We start from the raw sequence: 23,495 nt of genomic DNA, 5'->3' as shown, positions 1-23,495 counted from the left end.
ATCCAGTTTGCTTAAACCCTTGCATGTGTGCAAATATTTCATTTGCAAACTTAACATATTATAAATAGGGCAAAAGTTGTATAAACAAGGTAACTTTTATGTTTATGCAAGCTTACTAAAACAGCCGTTTTCCAGCACGTTTCTTGTATAAACAAAAATGTTAAATTAACCCTCAGTTTATATATATATATAGTCTTCGCAGGATGAAAATGCGAAGATATGTCAGAAAACTTTCCATTCAAAAATTCACAAAGTGGCTTTACTCAAATCAGGTTGGGTTGAGAAATTATAGATATAGATATAGAAATCATATAAATAAATACAAATAAGTTACTCAATAAATGAAAATGACTGCTAAAATAATTGTTAATCAATATAGTGAATATTTTCTGAATCGAACATTATATTTAGCTTTTACTGTACCTTAATTAAATGTGAGAAACCTATTTTGGCAGCTTAAATAATATGAATAAAATGATTTATTCAAATGTATTCTATTCTAATGAGCGAACCAATACAGTGGGTAATCCGTTTTTTCCAGAGGAGGAAAAGTTACAAAATTATTGGTGAGTATTCAACAACGAAAACGGACCACATGTCGTATGAGCAATTGAGTGCAACTAAGATCGGGGGTGGCAAAAATTAATGGGTCAAGTAAATGCGTTTCAATAGGCCATTGTGTGGGTGCAAAATGCAAACTTGTTGATAGGAATTGTGCCACCCGAATGAGGCGAGCAAAACATGGGAATCCACAACAATGTCTCGGCGCCTGCGCCATCCTGGAAATCGGCAAACATAAAGCTCCGTGGGACCGAAGGTCGGTGGGTGGTACGATGGCGATGGTTTTCACTTTCAATATTGAAAGCAGCGCCGGCGGCTGAATGGAAACCGAAACCCCGCAACTGCGTCGCGTCCGATTCGGATTTATATTCAGTCGCATTGTGCCTCGCGTGCGGCAAAGATGTCCGCGACCACACCTCGCTGACGTCCATCTGTGAAATCTGTGGAAAAGCTCCCACGCTCCGTCAACCGATTTCGTCGCACTTCCTGCCGATACCCAGCAACATGGGTCTGCGGGACACCATTCGAAACCTACGGCCGGCAAGTCCCGGCCGGGACAAGTCATCGGGCATGGAGCTGCAGCACCGAAGTCCGCGAGGTGCATGCCACCACAATCAGGTGGCCGCCGTCCAGGTCACCGAGCAATCATTACAGGTATGGCGCGCACTGCCCGCAGAGATTCGTCACGATCCCAGCATGGCCAGTTTTCAGATGGAGAACGAGAGAATCCATGGTGAGTGACACTTGAAATTTATGGCTGCTCATAGACAAAATATTAATAGTATTTGCTCAGTGTATAGCTAAGCCATAGCCTTTAAATCAATAAACTGTCAAACAAATGTCAATCCATTCCCCTGCTCAATCCACGACATAGATAGCTGGTTAACTACTTGACTGCCACTCACTTGTAGGTTCCCCCGGCGGCGCCACTGACGACGAGGATGAGGAGGGATACGAGGAGGTCGATATAAAGAAAGTCAGTCGCATTCAGGATGAGCCCGGTTCCAGCTTTGCCGGCTCCGACTTTCTGGATATCAAGGCCAGGCCTGGTGATGAGAATGCCACCGACGATGAGGTCACCACCCATTCCGATCACGAAGCGGCCAATGGTGGTCCGGGCAATGCCAAATCACAGGCCCGCCGGATTCATCACAAATCCAAGCGTTCCAAGGAGCAGCGACAGCGGGACAAATTGTGGAAACGTGGTGGACTACTTGTCTTTTGGATCCTGGCGGCAGTGGTGCTGATTTCGGTGGGTGAAAAGCATCTGCTGGAGAAGACCATTGAGGTGCCAATGGGCGAGGAGGGAAAGTGTGAGTTTCCATCTATTTAGTTTGTTTTTCTTTTTATTTATTGGAACATTGTTTTTCTAATTAGTTTTCAAGCTGCTCCAAAAACCCACTGGTGACTTCCGCTTGAAGATTCATGGCGCTTTTAGAGAGCTCTCCACGCTGGATGCCCCCGAAAATGAGACTCTGAGCTTTGGATTTCTGACTGTGCAGCCACAGGTGTCCACTTACATTGGCGAGAATCACAGCCAGGTGTTCCAGGTGGGTGTTACATAACTACATAACTACTACACAATCGAATAGAAACTTGGCAAGAAGTAAGCTTTTCTTTTATATATTTTAGGATATACTTCCAGCCTGGCGTTTACCACTGCTCTCCGAGGAGGAACTGATGCTGCGTGCTCCGGCTGTGGCCACCAATCGCACGTACCAGATGACCCAGGAGTTGGATGAAATTTTGGCTGGGAAGAACAGCGAATTCCGCTTGCATATCTATAGCGATGTGGAGGTGAATTTGGCCATCGTTCTGAACTATAATCCCTTGATAGTGAATGCCAGGACAGGGAGCATCCTGGCTGGTGTGATCCTGCTGATCTTCTATGCGCTGCTGGTTTGGGAACTCTTCGAAAGAACCTTTGTGGCCATGATATGTTCCATTCTTTCGGTGACGGCTCTAGCCTGTTTTAATGGTTGGTTACAGAACCCAGGTATTTCTTCTTTCCTTAATATTTTGAAATTTCCCAGATCGTCCCAATATGGATGAGATTATCCAGTGGATGGACATGGAGCTACTGACTCTACTCTTCTGCATGATGCTGCTCATTTTGATACTGACTGAGACTGGCGTATTCGACTACCTGGCCGTATTTTGTTTCGAGATATCGGGTGGCAAGATCTGGCCCATGATATACAGCCTTTGTTTGGTCACCTGCCTGGTGTCCAGTGTGCTGGACAACATGACAACCGTGCTGCTCCTGACCCCAGTGGCAATCCGATTGTGCGAGGTCATGCAGTTGGATCCCCTGCCCGTGGTGATGGGCATTATAGTGCATGCCAATATCGGAGGAGCCCTGACGCCCATCGGAGATCCCATCAGTATTATAGTCAGCACCAATCACTTTATTGTGGATAATGTGGGTACAACAAACAGGTTATGCAAGCTGTTATAAAGATTTCCCTTACCTTTTCAGGATGTAACTTTTCCCACATTTGTGGCCCACACATTTCCAGGTGTCATTCTAGCAGTTATTCAAAGTTGCGTGTACCTGCGCCTCTTCTATCACAATATGGATGCACTGCGTCTCAATGAGCCCAAGGAGATGAGTGAGCTGCGTAGGGAGATGAAGGTGTGGCAGAGAGCCTTGAATGCAGTGGCCTCCTGTTCCAAGGATGCCCAGCTGGTGAGGGGAACGCTTCAGGCTAAGATTAAGCAGCTGAAAAGAACACTCAGAAGATTGCAAAAGGGTGTGGGCTCCACGGAGGTCTATACGAATACACTGGACGAGCTCAAGCAGAAGGTAAGTGGATTCACTGAACTGGGATCTTTATAACTGACCAATCCATTTGCAGTACCCCATCAAAAACAAGACCCTGCTATTGCAATCCGCTGGAGCCCTAATCTTCGTCATTGTTTGCTTCTTCATCCAATCCGTGCCGCACTGGAGGACATTGCCGCTGGGTTGGGTGGCCCTGCTGGGTGTGATCCTGCTGCTGATCATCCTCAATCGCGATGACATGGAGCACTTGATGCACCGCATCGAGTGGACCACGCTGCTCTTCTTCGCCGCCATGTTCGTGATGATGGAGTGCGTGGAGCGGTTGGGAATCTTCTCCTGCATCAGTGAGCTCACCGAGCACGTGATCCTATCGGTGGGGAAGAGTCATCGCCTGGCCATGGCCATCTTTATGATATTATGGATGTCGGCGCTGGCATCCTCCATATTGGATAGTATTCCGGTGGCAGCCATAATGGTGAAGCTGGTGACCTCTCTGGTGGCCAAGCCATCGCTGGGACTGCCCCTCCAGCCACTGGTTTGGGCTCTGACCCTGGGCGCTTCGATGGGCGGGAATGGAACGCTCTATGGCGCCTCAGCCAATGTCATTGCAGCCGGAATTGCCGAGCAGCATGGCTATAAGCTGTCCTTCACCCGATATCTGAGAACAGTTTTTCCCATGATGCTGGGACAGATTACCCTGATGACTGTCTATCTACTGGTGGCGCATGTGGTCTTTGAATGGCATTGAGATTCTCTCTATAATTCCCTGAATAATATATTATTGTATCTAATGAACAATTTTTTTCACTTCGAATCTAGTGGTCATTTTGTGTGAGTTTTACTGTAGTCTTTGTCCTTTTACATTCGCCTCTTGATGTTTTTCATGTGTTTTTGGCATATAAAATAAGAGTATTTATATTTAAGCGTTCATTTGCGATTGGCAAATGTATAAAAATATACTATAAATATAAAAGTACATATGGTTTTCGTTCGCCCTCGTGGAATTTGGCTGGACTGATGGAAATCACTTTTGGTAGTCTCTCAAGGCGGTGTTTTTAATGTCGTGTGAAATGTTTTAAATTTAGACTATATTGTCTGAGGTCGAAGTGGGAAAATCGTGAAAATTCAACAGGCCATAAATACAAGACGAAGGAAAATTATAGATTTGATATTCAAATTTCAATAAGAGCTCGTAGAACTACGAGTAGTTAGATACATTTAAAATTCTAAGTAATGTCTGTATTTTAGAGATTTCAAAGCATTGCTCAATATATAAACATATAATAAGTTGAATTACAAATATCATAATTCTCGTGCTTATCCCATATGCACCTTGGTAGGAAAACATAAACAAACGTAAATAATTCCTGAGACTGACCATTGCCAAGTTCAATGTTGACCAGAATATCCGCATATGAGAGTGCTTGCATGTATATAAAACCGAGTATATAGCATATAGTATATGGTAAGACAACTGCTGGTCAATAAATGGGAACAAGACAAAGTGGAAAAGCAGCGAGGGATTTCCTCGGGTGGTTGTTGCTATATATTTGCTCTGCTACTGCAGCGCTTTCCACAGCGCTCGTTCCATAGGTAAATTGTATTTTAAGTTCACAGACAAATGGCCACGAGGGATTGCGAATGGAGGAGGTGAAACGGAGGAGCCGACCTGCCCGCCATGTGGAGAGGAGACTGCCAGCAGTTTTATGGCAGCCGCGAGTGGAAAAGTCGGCAGCAACGACTGACTGAATTTTAATTAATTTGCGCCAAGGAATAAAGTGAAAATTGGAAATTGGCTTAGACCCTGCAGGCCAAATGAAAATGTGACAAGCGTACGAAGTTTCGCCGAAATCGAGTGGCTTTTTTTTAAGGTGAACCAAAATGACATCGCCCTATGGATACAGTAAGCCCAGCTTTATGATAACGGACCACACACGCGATCCGTATCATCTGCAGCCGGGTGAGGACGACGACGACGATCGGGATGAGGACGAGGAGCGGCAGTCGAAGCTGCAGGAGATCATCAGTTGGCTGCACCTGAATGCCAAGCATCGCAGCAAATGGTAAGTCGGCCGCATCAAGTATACGCCCCGTCAGCTTATTTCTATATTAAGTATACGCCCGGTTGGCCACCGCCACTCGAAGATTCGTTTGTTGTTTGGCCCGGTTCCGTTTTCTCATTAGCCTGGCATTTAATTGTGCTGCTGGAGATGGTGGACCCAAAACTTTTCCTTTTAATGTCCTGCTAAGCTCCTTAATAACGGTCCATTGGTTGCGACTTGTTTGTTTTCCGAGAAGAAATCAACTCGAGGACATTTTGTGGAACTTAAGCCGCTGTGAACCGCAACAGATGGTTTCCATTGAGATTGATTACAATTTATTTGTTTTTTAGTTGGAGCAGACACAGCAGATTCGTATATTTCATACTCCAATGCGTTGGAATTCCAGCAGAGTAATAAATGCGCTTTTCTCCGAAACTCTGATTGAAATGTACTCCTAATCCGAATTAATCATGTTTTTGTTTTGTTAGGGATTTTTTCCATTACGCTGTGGTTGTAACAAAATGCCAGAAACAAAGGTATTGTTGTTTAGAATTTGTGTGAATAATTCCAAGAACAGTAGCCAATCTTTTGTTGAAGCAATTCGCTTCTGGGAACTACCATTCGATACAGGGTGCTTATAATCGATAATGTAATACCTTGGACACGTGTGAATAGACTGAAGTGCACAGAGACTGTGGAGATTATAAATAAACAATGGCGAATAAATATTGACTTGCCTTGCATTATATTATTTTATTTATAGTTCTCGATTTCCGTTCAACAGCCTCCGCAGCTGTTTGTTGTACTAAGTTAAACATTCGACTTAAGTGTCGTATTCAAATTAGTGCACTCACTCCCACACAAAATTATCGGTGGAGTGAAAAGCTAGGGTAATGCGAATTACATACGCAGTTGGTCCTCAATTAAAAGTTCCGCCTTGTTAATTAACAATTAAAGGGAAAACTCGAGACGGTAAATCACTGAGTTCTCTGGTTTATAGCGCAGTTACACTTGGTTGCAATGGAGAAGGCTGCTCATAAATATACAGGGTGTGTGCAGTCGACTAATATACTTGGGAACAATATATTTTCGAATCATAAACAACAAAATATGTACTAATAAGCAACAGAATTTCAGACAGAAAATGATATGTTTATATAAACTTAAGGCTTTTTCTTATAACTAGTTTCTGAGACACCCTGTTACCATTTGACATATTCTTGACAATCAAACCTGAAGTACGCTTAGCTTATTATATAAGCGCTCGTTATTTACATAATTATTGTTTATTTACTCACGCTGAGCAGTACGTCTTGACCAAGTGTAGAATCCACTGAGTACTGTATGCATATTGCTTGCAATTAATTTGCATTTTTGCATTCGCTGATACCAAGTAATTACAGCTAACACATCGATAATTGCCGTTGGCCAATTGGCAAAGTTTATGGCTACTAAAGAAAAGAGGGGAAGGGTTAAATACAGTTGGGATTATGGGCTATAAGTTATTCGCACCGACAGCTGAACACTTTGATGTGGCTGCCCATTTTTACGCTGACTCTCTGACAAGCAAATGAAAGGTCATTCAGTAGTTTCAAGTCCAACCAGAACCACGTGATCCCTCCTGGAACATGCTATCCAAGTTTGGTGGTCCCACGATGACATACATCTATGTAGAGACATGTGTGGAAACTTGTCATAGTTTTGGTGGGTGGGTTGGTTTGGCATGTTGCGAATAACTAGCCCTGTACATGAGGGCTTTCCGCTCACAATTTTCCCACAAACTGTAAATACACTTTTCTGTTGCCAAGGGATGAGCTTAGGGGCTGTAAAAGTTCCGGCTTGAATATGGAATGTACTATGGGGGTCAACCTTTGCGGCACAATTGAGTGGAAATGAATTATGTATTAGTTGTTATTATGAAATGGAATGTACTCAATAGCGTGGCTTATGTGGTATTACAGTTTTACAACAAACTATAGCTTAAGAACGGATATGTAAAGAGAAAGTAGCTGCTGATAGCATTTAACCCATATAATTCCGATCAACTGCACCCATGCCCCATATCATTCAGATGGATAAGCCGCCGAGACCTTGAAGATACAATTGCTATTGGAAGAAACACACCTAGTGCGTCTCACTGTGGATATCATCAGCGTTATTACTTTTATTGCCATCGTCCTATTGAATGTGGGTGAGGAAAATTGCGGAATAAAAGAGCATTAATATTCAGCTTTAAAGTCGCTCAAATGTCAAACGAGAACTAATATATACACGAGCTCACTTTCAGCTCCTTGGAGTGTGTTTGCGTTTCATTGTCAGTGGTATTAGGGTTTTTGGGATTCAGATTGGGTCTCGCACTTGGATTGCCAGCCAAAAGCGTGAAAATTGAGCAGAGGCTGTTTGATAAACTCGCCTTTTGTCTGCCCATACAGAAGATACAACAAAATGTACGAGATTGTGGCACACAAACACATGCAAATGGAACCGCGCGTGGACGTCTATATTGTCGGAATTGGAAGCCTCAGTGGGATTTATCAACTTTGGCCTATAAATAAACAAGCGGACGGCCTTAAATTTGATAAAGCTGCCTTCTTCTGCAGATTTCACTTTCGTTTCTGCGAAAGTCTCGAGAGCTTTCGGCGAGGTTCTCCAAGTTACATACTCGCAAATGCTGTATCGTATCATTTCCATGACTATTTTTGGGCTGTATGATGATAAGTGATTTCAATTCGCACTAATTGCTCGACCGGTTGCTCGTGGCTTCTAAGCTCTGAATAGCATTAAGTCTGCCGATTAATTCGTTTGCTCAAATTAGCAGGCTTAAGTTGGAGTAAACAAATGATTATATTGTGTGAATCACATGTATTAATTGCAGAAACAGCCATAATAAGTTATTGTATACAAAATATTTTGAAGTCATTAGACAGAAACAGGGGTAAGCAATAGTAACAGAATATATTTGTTATTATTAGACTTATATGACTTAAGGTTCTATAAAGTAATATAATAATATTCTATAATTCTATTCTAATAATTTTCTATAATATAATAATAATAATTAACCACAGATACAAATAAGTTGTGCTTGAGATACTCTCAAAGAAATCTTCTCATAAAATAAAAAACTAAAATTCTGCCGGTCCAAAAGTCACAAGTTCAAGTTGTTGGCCATTGGAATCCCAGCGATTCCAGCTGAGGCATTCAACAGCTATTGAAAGCAGCCACGTTCCATTCAATTCTCGGCGGCGCTTTCAATGCGCCATTCAACCGAAAACAGCTGCGACTTCGGCGCCGCACGAAGCAGCAACATGGGTATCGGAATGAGTAGCTATAGCTACGCCTGCCTCTGGCATCGGATCGGCATCGGATGGGCATCGGAATCGGAATCGGCAGTAACCGGCTGAAATAACTAGGAACGCGGCGGCGAGTCCGCAGATTTATTCAGTTTACAACTTTCGCTCGAAACGGACGTGCGACTTTGTCAATCCGGCAATCCGCGTTCGAGTGGCAAACAATAGCTATACAAATAAATAGTAATCAAACAACTGAGTGCACAATAGGGGCATAAAACAACAACAAAAAAAGTAATTCAAACCCAAAGTGAGCTTATCATCGAATATAACTTCTTAAGCAAGTGAGACTTTTCCGAAGAGTTCAGGGTTGTGGCTGCAGCTAGACAATCTCGTGGAGATAAACCCACATTAATTATGGAAATTTTTCCTTTGTTCCACGCATATTTCCAGTTTCTTATTACCTCAGGATAATTCTGCTCATTAGGCCCAAAAAGGAGCAATTCCTTTGCATTAAGCGTTCGTAATTAGTCTGCTTCTGACTTTCTGAATAATTGCCTAGCGTCTGGTGACCGCAATGCACATATATATATTTATATATATATAAATTAATTGAAGGATTCCCCAGGATTCAAGTAGGTTTTCTATGCGGGAATCGTTGCAACTGGCTAAACATTCTGGCATTCGTTGGCATGTGAGCAGGTCCTTTGGGCTAAATTAACCTATCAGTTGCTGGCAAATATTTCATAATTTATGGATGATACTCGTCGGGGTCGCTCCTTTTGGGCCCAACCCAATCAATAATTGACCACTGACAGGCCACGCGAATAAGTAATATATTCCGCAGGACAAATTGATTCATCAGCATAGCATCATCGTGTGGTAAACTCAAAATGAAAATGAAACTGGAAGTGGAAATGGAAATGGAAATGAAAATGAATAGCGCCCCCCAAAAAGTAGGCAACACTGAAATGAAGACCCATGCGTGTCAGGCTTTTATGTTAGTTTTTTTTTTTAAAGCTTTGCAAACTTTTCACGACACTCATTCGAAATATTCATGCCAGTCTAGATGTGACACATCGCATCCATCACTTTTGCCCCGCCCCCAAACTGGAATAGCATTTATGAGCTAACGAAAATGGCTTTTAGGGAAAACTCAAATAAATTTTAAGTGATTGCTCGAGGGTTTTCGACAACACCAAACTTTTGTGGCGTTAATTTGCCAAAGGATTCCAGACAGCCTTCAGCCAGGATGCGAAAAGTTTGCTGACACAACAATGAAAAGTCTGTGAATACAGCCCTCCAGCTGATTTGCATTCGAGTTCTGGAAGAGTGCTTATGTTTCACTGAAATCAGTTACTAATTAGACTAATGGCTGTCATAAGTAAACTCAGGAAGGCTGGACTTTCTTTAAACAAATGGCTTTAAGCAGGCTTGACCCAAATTTCCGGGAATATTTATGGGTTCCACGAACCACAAAATAGAATAGATGGCTTATCCACCTTGTTGACACATTATGTCGCAGCAAACCTTTTTTTTTTTTGTTGGCAAATATATAAAAATATATTCCGCAGCGAAATTTATGTAAGCAAATTCCCCTCAACGCACAGGATATTTTCGGCAACATAATATATTTTTTTTTTCGTTGAAACATGCCACCGCACTGAGTCCTTGCCACGTGTCTGCTTTGCATTTGACCCGTAATTTTGGCCACATCCTGTCGGCCTAATCCTCCAGATGGCCTGCCATAATTTGAAATGTTTTCGGGCTGGGTTTTTTAATTATGCGCCACTCTTAAATTGTTTAATGTATGAAGGGGTACGCCGACTAATTAGCAGCAAACACCATAATTAAGTAGAACTTAATACGTTAGTATACGGGTGTCTGAAAAAACCCATCGGAAATCAACCGATGGAACGTGCTCCATGGACCGCGGACGATGACGTACGTGATCATCCCTTGTACTTTGCGATTGGATTTTTGATGTGCCATCTGATTTGGTGCCCAGATGAAACGAGGCCATGGGCAGCAACTAAACGAATATTGATTCCCAATTAGGCCCGTCTATCGTTCGACTATTTTCGTCACTCTGGACCCTGAATAATTAATCCCTGCGTGACGCAACCATGAACTTTTTCGGGAATAGCAGCTGTTATTTTTATTCATCAATTGATTTACTACTGGCAGACAACACTGCGTATGCGTGATTCGTTTATATGAAGCGGCGGCACAAGATAGCACTGTTCTACATCAAGATGTACAAGAGAAAGGCCTGAAAGCCCACAAATAAAGTTCTTGTGATTTGCGATAATAATTGGTCATAATAGAGAAAAGGGTTCCAAAGTTAAATCTCACATCGCGTCTAGACGTCACCCGCTTCACTCATTTAACACCCATTGAAATCGGTCAAAATTGCGCCCGTTCGTGTTCACGCTGCGCCCAGCCCACCGCCGCCCACTGCCACCACCACCCAACACCCAATCACCACCAGCAACAACAACCATCCAAGCGGCAAGACGACGGACTCCGGCACAGTGGGCCACACTGCCGCATCGAGCACCAGACAGCGGCGGCACAGTGGGAGTGGCAGTGGCATCCACAAGAAGCGCAAGAACATCTGGCCATTCAGGATGCGGGTGAAGGTGGCCAAGCGCCTGAGGTTCCACCGACAGGCGTCCACCAAGAGCGACCGCTTTCCACAGCCAAAGTAAGTTCATATAGCTAATTAAATTCATGAATTTAATACAAATCATTATTTGTTATACCATTTGTTCGCCATTTAATAAGCTCTTAAAAGCAGCAAAATTCGAACTGGTTTTAATCCTTTCAAAGGCAATCAGTTGAAAACTGAAACAACAGCTAAGCAGCTTACATTTAAAGCTCATAAAAGCAATTAATTAGTCAATATAATGGAAGTTAAGTAAAATTAACCATGAGCATTAGCACAACATTTTTCCATATTTATATACCATTTATGAAACATTTAAAGTAACTTTAAATATTGTTAGCTTAGATCTACATTTTACCCATTTTAAGGACTATTGAAGTAGAGATTCATTCTTTGCTCATGAGTTGGTATGAGTTTTGTGCTCCTTTTGTCTCAGCTAAAGTTTCCCTTTGAACCTTTTCCATTATAAGATTGCGATATGCCAAAGTTCATGGGGCGAGACCTGTTTTGCCTTACATCTGCTAATGCAGAATTCCCATACTCGTACATTTATATGTTTATATGGGTTTCTTGTGGCCCGGCCAGGAGCACGTGCCTGAAACTCCGGAGAAGAGTGGGCCGGATGGAAGGCAGTTCCGGTGCGGCGTCTCGACCACAACATAAACATAAACATGTAATCGTGTACGGGTCTAATATTCCCTCGAATGGCAGCAACATGTGTCGACCGAAAAGATGAGAAAAACAAGAAAGAAATTAATGTCAGACATTTAATTTCCGTTTGCCCAAAACATGTGGACAAATGTGCGGCGTCCTGTTTCCGTTGCCATTAATGTTTCAATACAGAACACTTCATTGAATTGGCAAAGAGAAATTCGTTGGAATATTTCATACATTCCAGGTACCCATCCATCAATCGGGATGTCAGATGGCTCCTCAAAGTGTCCTGGCAACGTGACTCGAACTTTTCGTTTTTCCTTTCCATTCCTATTAAAATGGACTAAAAAAAGAAGAGATGTTCTTAGACAAATACTAATTAATTTATTTGAGCGAATGGCCGGCAGGAAAATCAACAAAGCCGAGAAACAAATCGAAAACTGAGTCCGCCATGCAGCCAAATTATTCTGCAATTAATTTTCAATTTGTGTGACTTGTTTTACTGGGAGCAGCACTTGGACTGCCCACACTTCGTATGCTTAACGTGGGCCCACACCCATCGCTCATCCGCCCCGTGGTCTAGTCGGCGTTTTTTAGGCAGGCCATTAACACCCAAATGTGGGTCAGCTAAAAGTAAAAATTCCTTCGCATAACGCGAACTGCGACGACGACCTCGTCCACCCAGCCAAGGTCAAATGCTGGCCCAGTCTCAGTCCACGATTCTGCATTCTTCCGAGCTCATTCAAAATGTGATTACCAGCCCGCCAGGATGTGTGTTTCTGAGCCACGTCGACGACAACGAGGGCCATAAAAATGACACATGAATAATTAAAGCATTTAATGCCGAAATTGGGTTAAGGTACTCCAGCTGCCACTTGACGCGAAAGACAATGTAAAGGTCGCAAGGTCGTACAACTCATTTAAAACTAAATATTATGTAAGTAAAAGCTGAAAAAGGAAATCCAAAATCTTTAGAAGAATCAACAAGTTAAGCTAACAAACTACAAGCAATTCAATCCGATATGACGTGACAATATCTATAAATAAGCATTTCCAAAGAAATTATAAGCTAAACAAAACTGAATACTAATTAGCTAAGCAAAATATTCTACAACTGCAGTTTGATTCACTGCGAGTAAGTAATAAGTATGTGGAAATTAAAAATGCAAATGAATGCAAGCTAGCACTACCGCTATGCCCACAATTTGCATACCACACTCGACTGCAAGCTGAACCTATGAACCTATCTATGCCAACCCACTCCCAACCACCCAACCAACCACCCACCCACCCACTTAGCCCTGCCCTTGGCGAAATGGCCATTCGAAGTCACAGTTCGATTTATGGAGGCGTCGTCGAAACGTGTGACTATGAGCCCATTAGGAACGTGTGCTATTCCCCACTTGCCGCTCTGCGGAGCAGCTGTGCCACTCTATGGAGCCGCAATACACGTCGCCTTTTCAATTAATTAACTCGCATTTTTTGCAGTGGAAAAATACTCGCACGGTCGGCGAAAGATTTAACTTGCTAATCGAGGCCTGCCAACCGCCGCAGCCTGATTTAAAAATAAAATAAAAAAATAAAAAAAATAAACACAAATAAGACTTCAAGTCGCTACACACATCACATCGCCAAATGGCAAACGCCGAGTGCAAAGCGTTTCAGGCTTTCAATTTTCTCGAAATTAATGAAGCGTGTCGCATTGAAAGCGCCACACGAATGACATGCACTGGGAAAAAAGTTGTGCAAGTTAGCTAGATTTATTAACAAATTAATACTATAAAAATAATAAATATACACATGGGTATTCTTATAATATTCTCTTTAGAGGTTTAAGAGCAAGTCAAGGTTTGCATAGCATACTTTTAGGAACCAATATAAGAGATATGCTACTTATATTTTAATGCTTAAATACTTAGTTTAACTTCTTAGAATATAAACAAGTTTTTGTTTAACTTTTTAATTTAGAAATCATTTTACTTGTGTGTAGAAAAACACAAAGAGTGAAATTAAAATGGAAAAGAGGACCGACCGAATGACCGACTGGATGAAATAACGTTTTTTCGGCTCTCTAATTTCGTTATCCACATTGCCGCACAATGACCTATATATATATATATATATATATATACATATATATAGGCTCATCTTTCACTATTCCCCACACATGTGTGCGTGCGTATCTGTGTGAGTGCGACTTACTTAAGCAAGTTTGAGTTGATTTAATATACATCCGAGCGTTAGAGGAAAGCCGTTTGATGAGCGCGTGTTCATTCAATTTATCAAACGGAAAAAAGTGCGTGCACTTTCAATTGCTTCGCCACTCAAGCGTTGTGAACTTTAATGCCAGGCCGAAATATCTTTAAATTGAGAAGCTATTTACGGAACATGTATTTTTAACAAGCGCGGTACATCAAACATAATTGCCTTGTTTTGCTTTCTTACATAACAATAAAATGTGTTAACTAATCGTAGTTGAACTGAATTGACAGCTAAATCAGCACATTACTTAGCTGCAATTCAACCAATTTGCTCATTGAACTTGAAATTGACAGCAATGTATTGTTTCGTATGATTGAATAGCCCGCTGAAGAAACATATATACAATCGGGCTCAGACGGGGCGTGCCCCATCGGCTATAAGCCATTTTCCGTCGAAATGTCGCACTTTGCGCTAAACTGGCGCCTCCGTTTCCCTTCGATTTATGCTACTTCCATATCCATTTCCATTCAGTTTCAATGCCAGCGCTCTTAACTTGCCGCCGTAATGCGAAACCCAGCGTCGTTTCAATTAAATTGCATTTCACTCGGCCACGGCAAACACTTGTGGCAGTTGGTCAACACGGCGATATATGTACATACCTATATATGTATATATAATTATATATATCTTCATGCTTGAAGACCTTTTTCATTAGCCAAGCTGCGACGAAATGGCTATCATTAGGTGGCTCCGGGTGTCAGATTGCAATTGTGGCCCTGTGCTGGCTAGATTTTCTAATCTATTGAGGAAAAAGCATAGTATAGCATTACCTGTCGCATTATGCAAACTTGGCCGGAACACACCTGTGACGTCAGTGAGTCAGCAGCCAGCGTTTTCTGTTGAGTTGGCCAAAAAGCTTGAAATATTTTACGCTTACGCGGCGAAAATCTGCGCTTCTCAAATGTGTCTGTTTGAAAGTTTTGACAGGCGCCATTTCCCTGGGCTGCCTTTCAATTACTTTGATATGTACATATGTATATATATACATAGAGATGTCTCAAACGAATATATACGCTCTGAATTTCGCATCACGTGGGCGCGTTCGGATTTGGCTCAATTTCCCAAATTTGCATGCGAATTGAAGGGGCACCCTTGAACTCCAAGGCCCCGCGAAGCATCCACTGAATACGCCCGCAATTTCGGCGGTCCACGAGTATTTCATAATTCGCGCGGCTCCTTAACAGAATAAGCGAACCTTGAGCAGCTGTTGTTTCCTCGCCAAATTGCAGAATCAACCTATACTATGTGTTTATAAGACCGGGTTCATAGCTCATCTCGTGTCATAAAATCGTTTAAAATGAGCGGAACAAATTGATGAAAATTGTATCGGGTTTCGGCTTAAAATAGAATTTATAATTGGAACTATATCAAGTGAGCTACAAGTACATTATTTTCGAGAGTGTTTGTTAATAATTCAGTTACTATACTATATGAATTTGGATAAGAAAGAAAGGTCTTATTACTCTAGACCAGCGAATGAGTTCCAAACTTTTATAAATTTGAAAATATACCCAATCACTATTTAATTTCTATGCATTATCGGTCTTATTACTTTTTGGGATATTAAAGAAGTTAAATGTATTGAAATTATAGAAAATGTTCCAATACCGAAGTATTCTATGGATCATAAGTTCCCAAAGAACTATGCGTAGCGCAGCGCAAGATCAAAAGCATCGCAGAGCAACTGTCAAATGTGATAAATCAAGTGTAATTGAAAGAAGTGCAAATAAGCCAACGCCAGTAACAATAACAACAATGACTGAAGAGAGCGGAAGAGTAAACACTGAGCGAAAGAGAGGGCACTCGACGAAGCCGAAAATGAAAACAGAACCCCTATGCAGTGGGTGGGCAAGGGGAGGGGGAGTGGAGATTAAAGGGAGCCAAAACTTGGGTTAAGCTGCACTCAGAAAAATAGATTGAAAGAAGTAGTGACTTTAAGATGTTTACTTTAAATAAAATTTTTTTTTTTTAATAAATCATTTTTATTTCTCTGTGCTTGACTTTGCATATATTTTGACATGTAAATATATTTATAATTTTCTTCGTTATGTTGGAACTCATTTTTATTTATTTTTTTTTTATTTTTCACTTATTTAAGTGCATCTTAGTTTCTTTTTTCTTTGCCATATCTTTTTGCAAGCCATATATTTACACTTAATGCCTTGGATTTTTCTGAGTGTACGAACGGTGATCGGTCGAGTTGACTGTTGATTTTCGAGTGCACTTGCAGTGGCCGCCGGGAAAGCATAAATGCGAATAATGAGCGCTGGTGCTTACCTTCTTCTTTGCCGCGCTGCTTCGCCTGAAATTCGAACGAATGTGCTGCGCTGCGACAGCGGCGCGACTGCGCAGCGACAGCGAGTGCATTAAAACCTACAAAATAGGGTAAAAAACGGCGTACGGCAGTTAGTACCGCTTGAGCTTTCGAACGCATATATACCGCATATAGACGCCCGATCCGAAACACGATCGGCGGCAAAGAGCAAAGCAAAGCGAAAGCACCGCAAAGGGCACGCGACAATCAAGAGCGCAGAGTGCAGCAGCTGCAACAAGTGGTGGTCGGTCAAGGCAACGCGATCCCGCTATTCAATTCAACAAGATCGGCGCTGCTCCCCGATATCGCCCACTATCCATTATCCATACCAGCGGCGCAAGAATATGCGATTAACGAGGGAAATTTCACAATTTCCCCGGCTTTCGCGAGTGTAGATTTACGTAATAATAATACGCTATATATTCCGCAAATAAATACGAAAATATACTTGTTGAGTGTCACGTTTCGCGAAGCTCCTGAACTTTTAAAATTTCCCCTGCCAAGGATGGCCTACAATCACAACAGCAGCGCCGAGGATAACGCATACGAGGATGAGTATGTGTCACAATGTGGGGAGCATGAAAATAAATTGTGTTCTAGTATTCAGCAGCTTGTCAGCGGTTCACCTTTTCTACAGAGCAAAAAAAAGAAGAAAAAACTATATAGCTAATGATATAGTAGTGTGTTTTTTTCAAGCCCATAAGGTGCTAAAAGTTAAGACCATATTTCACTTAGTTTATTAACTGTAGTAAAGCCTTTTATTTATTTGCATGCATTTACAAAAGTATAAATTATATTTTTTAATGTGTAGCCAACAAATTGCCGGGAACTTCGGTGGAGCGTAAAACTCGTTTGGCTCCGGCTAATGATAGCTTGTCTGCTTGACACACAGGATATCCTGCTGCTCGTGGGTGTCCTTTCTGTTGGCTGAATCCATCTTTGGCATGGACACTTGTACCCACTTCAGCGGATTGAAGCCGTGACATAAAGTAGCTGTTCACAGTATTAAGAGCCATCAACAAAATCATTTAATCATTGCGTTGAGCAGGCGGCAACTGCTTGACAAATTCTTTCAAGTTTGAGCAGGTTCGCACATGCTCCGCTTAAATTTCTACTCATTTTGTATGGATTAAAGTGAAGCTAACGATTTGATTAGCTTCAATTGGCATTAGCAAGTTAAGTTAAGAAGGCCAGAAAGATTAAAGTAAACTGCTAATGAGATTTTTTACCGCCCAGAAAAGTGATTAAATATTGGGTTTTCCCAGTAATCCATAGATCCGACTGTTATCCAATTAGGTTCTCTTGTGAATCCTTGCCAGCGACACATCCTTTCATTGCGCCTCATCACGCTTGGCAATCAAAGAACTTATGAGTTATGTACGAGCTGTGAAAACCACAGCTGTCTAAGCTGATAATTGCAATTGAGGCAAGTTCAAGCTAAAATGACTGACTCGCTAGGTAGTTACATACTAGTATACATATGTGTATACATATATACATGTATGTACATATATATATGGTGGAAAATCAGTGTCAGCATTACTTTGGCGGTCTTGTCTTTGTTTCTGATTCCGTTGTTTTTTTATTTATGACATGACCACATCGCGTCCGTCCATCAAGACGGCTAATTGAAAGCTAAGTAAATATAATTTATGACTTATTTCGAGCACTTTTTATCGTTCTAAGTAAATTTAGTGAAGACGACTGAATTAAGATTTGTGTGCCCACTTGAGCCAAGTGCACAAATTGCATTTATTTAGCCCGCACACGTGATGCGATTCCCAAACCCCTCCAAGTGCGTTCCTACCCAGAAACCTTCCCTTCTTCCAATCAAGTTGGTGGACCTCAGCTGGCTAGATGGCAGTCATTATGGGCAAAGAGTCATTAAAGTCGCATTTGAAATGGAAAACAATATTTTACGAGCAGTATAAATAGACATCTCGGTTTGGTCCGATGCGTTTTTCCACTGATAACGACCTTTAAGCGCTCCGGACTTTCAGAGCTTGTCGCATCTGGCATTGCGCTTTAATTGAGCTCGGCTTCTCAGATTCTTGGAAGTGATTTACAAATCTGTATTGCAGATGATGGCATGACTTTCGGCTGGTTTGTGTGGATTATTAGAATGAGAATTGCCATCGTTCGTAGTTATCTGTGGGACTACGTGACGTGGGCAACGTTGCTTGGGGTGATTCATCTTTAATTCATAAGCATATCATAAGTTTAACCATTCTTAAGTACTGACTTCTATTCATGAACGTAGAATCAGTCTGCTTATATTTTTTTTTTTTTTTGGCAACCAATTGGTTAAATATATTTATCAAAATCCGATTTTATTGCCAGCTGCCTAAGAGCCCATTCCGATTTGTTGTCAATCACAATCCTTTCGAGCTAAGCAGATTTTCATTTGGGTGAGGCAACCACAAGTGGATTTTCCACTTCATGTAGCAAGTGACTAAGACCCTCGAGAAATCCCTTTTAGGGTAAACAACTTCGATTTAAAGTCTTCATATAAGTCAAATCAAATAAATACGAAATGGAAAAAATCAATATGGATGTGCTTAAAAATTTATTGAATGTTTTTGGCGGGCGGGCGGCGAAATGAGCCACGCCCACCCAGTACCTGAGCAAACAAATTCCAAACACAAGCCGGTTAATCTTATTAAATCCCATTTCTTTTCTCTCTCTCTCTCTCTTTTCATTGCTCCCCGATGTGTAACAAAACGCGGCTCCTTCTCGGACTCCTGCTCCTGCCTTGGAATCCTGCTCCATCCACAACCACACACACACACATGCAGCGAAGTAACAGAAGGTGCCTTACAGGTCTGGCGAACTCTGCCGGAGCGCATTCGTCAGGATCCCAGTCTAGCCTCCTTTCGCCAGGAGCACGAACGTCTGCATGGCGGTAAGTCCTGCGTCCTGGATCATGCCTCCTGCCCAGTATCACATAATTCCTTTGCTTTTTATGCCTGGCTGTTTGGCCACCGTTTTTATGGCCGCAATTATTGCTGAATTTTTTATTGCCATTTGCGTCGGCCTTTGGCATTGACATTGGGTTTTTTCTATTTTTTTTTTTTTGCCTGATTTGCATACCAAAAACTTAAGTCCAAGCTTATCTTCAATTGTTTTGATAGACCCACTATTTGGGGCTTTGGAAATTATAATAATGCCAGGGTTGCAGTCTTTTTCCGGCATACGTATGATGTCAGTTCGCAAAGTGGACATAATCTTGACTGGGTTCCTCAAATTAGAGGCCAAATTATCCAGAAAATTTGAATTAAATTGTAGATTCAAGACAGCCAAAAGGAATCATTATATCTGCAAAAACATACAAATAATAATCTCTCGAGGAGAAAATTCAAGCATAAGGCTTCTATAAGTTCGTTATTCCCAAGGGCCGTATTAAATGTGTCGTGAACCTTCGAGTTCCTAATGTGCCCTTTTTCCGCATCCCTTTTTCCGCATCCTCGTCGTCCAGCCATCAGTGCGTTGGCCAATGTCTCCGTCAGCCCGCCCATGGCCATTTCTGGGTATTTATAGCCTCGAGTCGATTACCGCGCTCGGCTGGGCCAATAAAATAATAAAAACACGTCACAGATGGCAGCTGGACTAAACCGATTCCTGGCCAAAGTGACATGGACACAGTTAACCGCCAGTTGTCCTTTCGCGAGCAGCAAATGAGTGAATTTCCGCACAAATATTTGCCAATTCCGTGGCAGGGTTAGGTCAATCAGCCGGCAAGGACCTGCATGGATAACTATTTTTAAATGCATCTATTTTGTACAACGCAGATGTGGAGCAGCTGCACGCGGAGGAGTCGGAGTTGCGGGTGCAGAATGGACACCACGAGGAGACGGCGCTGGCCAACCAGCCATTCACACAGATCGGCATCAATGTGACGAACGAGGCGGGTCAGGTGCGGGTGCTCGATGGCAGGTTCGTAGTTCTGTGCGCCTCGATTGTCAGTTACGTAATTAGTGCAACCAGTTTTCTGTGATTCCCCGTGCCCATTTGCAGGGATCTGGAGAATAACAACGATGATCAGCACGACGAGGCCGAGCCGCATGCCAAGAGTTTGGTAGGTGGTGTACACCAATGGCTTGCGCATGATCATATCATCAGATATTGTATCTATTGTTTTGCAGATACGAAAGTATCTCATCTGGTTCAAGATAGCCGTACTCCTGGTGGTCTGGTGCGTCTTCACCGCCTTCCTGATGTCCAACAACGAGCATGTGGACCAGCTGAGCCTCATAAGTGTTCCTAGGAATAGCTCACCCAGAGTGTTTCCCATTGCCACCGCCAGTCTGCAGAGGATTGGCCTGGGCCTGCGCGGACCCTTCCGCCTGCAGGAGAACGAGCTGGCCATCAACGCGAGTGTTCCACTGCCCCAGCTGCAGGTGCAGGTGATGCGCAGCTACTTCGATGGCGAGGGCATGGAGATCTACATCGAGAACGCCAGCCAGGTGTGGCAACTGGACGTGGTCTATCCCGATCTGATAGACGCCACCAGGGACACGAAGAAGCAGCGTACCTTCGAGCTGAGTCCCACTGATCCCCTATGGTTGGCCCAGGCTAATCGCACGGAGCTGAGCTTCGAGTTCACCAGCTCCATCGAGGGGGAGTTGCCGCTGCAGCTGAATGTGGATGAGTCGCCCATCTACAAGCGCGATGGAGTCATCTATGCTGCGGCTGTGCTCTGCGGTCTGTACGTGATGATCATCTGGGAGATTGTGAATCGAACCTTTGCTGCCATCATCGCATCCACCTTGTCGGTTGGAATACTGGCTGCACTGAACTCCAGGCCCTCGATGGCCACCATCATGGGCTGGATCGATGTGGAGACACTGCTGCTGCTCTTCGGCATGATGATCCTGGTGGCCATTCTCTCCGAGACGGGAGTCTTTGACTATCTGGCTGTATATGCCTACAAGATAACCAACGGACACGTTTGGCCCCTGATCAATTGTCTCTGCCTGTTCACCGCTGTCCTGTCGTCCTTCCTGGACAACGTGACCACCGTGCTGCTGATGACTCCGGTGACGATACGACTCTGCGAGGTCATGTGCCTCAATCCGGTGCCCATACTCATGTGCATGGTCATCTACTCGAACATTGGCGGGGCACTGACTCCAGTGGGGGATCCGCCCAATGTCATCATAGCCTCGAATAGCTACATATCCAAGAATGTAAGTTCGAATATGGCACTTTATATCTATAATTTAATATATATATTTTGACAGGGCGTCAATTTTGCTGTCTTCACCTTGCACATGCTGCCCGGAGTTCTGCTGGTGATGGTGCAGACCTATATCCAGTTGCGTTTCAAGTTTCGCAACATCAGTGATCTGCAGTTCAAGGACTCGCCGGAGGTGGAGGAACTGCGTCACGAGATACACGTGTGGAAGCGGGCAGCCGCCAGTCTATCGGCCTATTCCAAGGACGAGGAGCTGGTGCGGCAGACACTGATGAAGAAGGTGAACCGCTTGAAGAGAAGCCTCAAGAAACGCATGACGGCGGTCATAGAACCGGCACCCAATTACCAACAAACTCTGGCCAATCTTCAGGCAAAGGTGAGATATATCGTATACTTCTTAATGTACTTATTAAATAATTTGATCATTTGCAGTACCCCATTCGCAACAAGCCGCTGCTGATCAAGTGTTCGGCCGCCTTGCTCTTTGTGATCAGTTTGTTTTTCCTGCACTCGGTTCCCGAACTCCAGAGACTGTCTTTAGGATGGACAGCTCTGCTGGGCGCTATATTCCTCATCATTCTGGCGGACATCGAGGACATGGAGGCCATACTGGCACGCGTGGAATGGTCCACGCTGCTCTTCTTCGCAGCTCTATTCATTCTCATGGAAGCCCTGACGGAACTGGGACTGATTGAGTGGATCGGCAACATGACAGAGGGCATTATCCTGGGAGTTGGCGAGGATCGGCGACTGATGGTGGCCATTTTGATCATTCTATGGGTGAGTTTCGCAGCATAAACTCAATTTCATATTATTAACCACTATTCTCGGCAGGTTTCCGCTGTGGCCTCCGCCTTTGTGGACAACATACCGCTGACCACGATGATGGTCAAGATCACCATATCACTGGCGCAGAATAGCACCTTGAATCTGCCACTACAGCCTCTGGTTTGGGCCCTGGCCCTGGGCGCCTGTTTGGGAGGTAGGTCCTTTGAACTTATGTTCCAAAGATTATTCTATAGTTACCATTTCCTCCAGGCAATGGCACTCTGATCGGAGCCTCCGCCAATGTGGTTTGTGCCGGCGTGGCGGAGCAGCACGGCTACAAGTTCACCTTCCTGCAGTTCTTCAAGTAAGTACGGGTTATCCTTGGAAGAGGACACTATGCTAATGTCATCTCTTTAACCCACAGAGTTGGCTTTCCCATCATGATCGGCAGCATCATTGTCACCACGGGCTACCTGCTCGTTTCGCATTCGCTGTTCGCGTGGCATTGATGAAGGGCCCCCGTGGATGAAGGAGTTGACTGTGTCGATTCGCAACAAGGCGCACTGTACCTCGTTACCTAACGGACAGAAACTGTTCCGGATGCCCACACACATCCGGCTTCCGATGCCGGAAGCAGCACCAAGCTAGATGGGAATCAACTCCTTATGCGTTGGCCATAAGTGTTGGTTCCGGGTAAACAGAGAGAAACGGAAACGAAGAATATTACATGAAAATACATTTATTTTTACACGTCGTTGTTAGTGTAGTGTGTAGTATAAATAACATAACAAACAACAACAATTAAGAGAATTAAAATAAATATAAATTAATTATTTACAATTAATACTGTCGCTGAACTGTGAAACAATTGTTAAATGTTAAATGTATGAATACGAATCAAATAAAAACGAAACAAATAAACTAATTTAAAGAGATTGTTATTACCTTTTTTAATGG

At 43.0% G+C, this 23,495-nt stretch overlaps 2 protein-coding genes across 6 annotated transcripts; both read left to right on the top strand.

Annotated features, from left to right (window-relative positions):
• The first annotated feature begins 422 nt into the window (after positions 1 to 422).
• On the top strand, positions 423 to 4,984 carry LOC117137448 (P protein). The gene is made up of 7 exons (XM_033298892.1): positions 423 to 1,294; positions 1,473 to 1,874; positions 1,939 to 2,111; positions 2,194 to 2,539; positions 2,595 to 2,983; positions 3,041 to 3,367; positions 3,420 to 4,984. Exons 1-7 carry the CDS (start codon positions 742 to 744, stop codon positions 4,092 to 4,094), a joined length of 2,865 nt encoding a protein of 954 aa, XP_033154783.1. The 5' UTR covers positions 423 to 741; the 3' UTR covers positions 4,095 to 4,984.
• Positions 4,985 to 5,130: 146 nt separating this feature from the next.
• Positions 5,131 to 23,449, top strand: LOC117137456 (P protein). Of its 5 annotated transcripts, none has more exons than XM_033298928.1 (11): positions 8,823 to 8,972; positions 10,866 to 11,385; positions 19,372 to 19,478; positions 20,365 to 20,509; positions 20,591 to 20,651; positions 20,719 to 21,762; positions 21,817 to 22,146; positions 22,203 to 22,550; positions 22,605 to 22,752; positions 22,809 to 22,902; positions 22,963 to 23,449. In XM_033298928.1, exons 2-11 carry the CDS (start codon positions 11,309 to 11,311, stop codon positions 23,045 to 23,047), a joined length of 2,439 nt encoding a protein of 812 aa, XP_033154819.1. In that variant the 5' UTR covers positions 8,823 to 8,972; positions 10,866 to 11,308; the 3' UTR covers positions 23,048 to 23,449. The 5 variants fall into 5 exon arrangements, with proteins under 5 accessions (XP_033154794.1, XP_033154819.1, XP_033154809.1 ...); XM_033298918.1 differs by having other exon boundaries at positions 8,823 to 8,988; XM_033298903.1 differs by lacking the exons at positions 8,823 to 8,972; positions 10,866 to 11,385 and adding an exon at positions 5,131 to 5,409.
• Positions 23,450 to 23,495: the final 46 nt, after the last annotated feature.

Source organism: Drosophila mauritiana, chromosome 2L, assembly GCF_004382145.1.
Source record: "Drosophila mauritiana strain mau12 chromosome 2L, ASM438214v1, whole genome shotgun sequence".
NCBI classification, from domain to species: domain Eukaryota; kingdom Metazoa; phylum Arthropoda; class Insecta; order Diptera; family Drosophilidae; genus Drosophila; species Drosophila mauritiana.
Note: the sequence above shows the minus strand (reverse complement) of the source record. Positions and strands in the feature narration are given on the sequence as shown.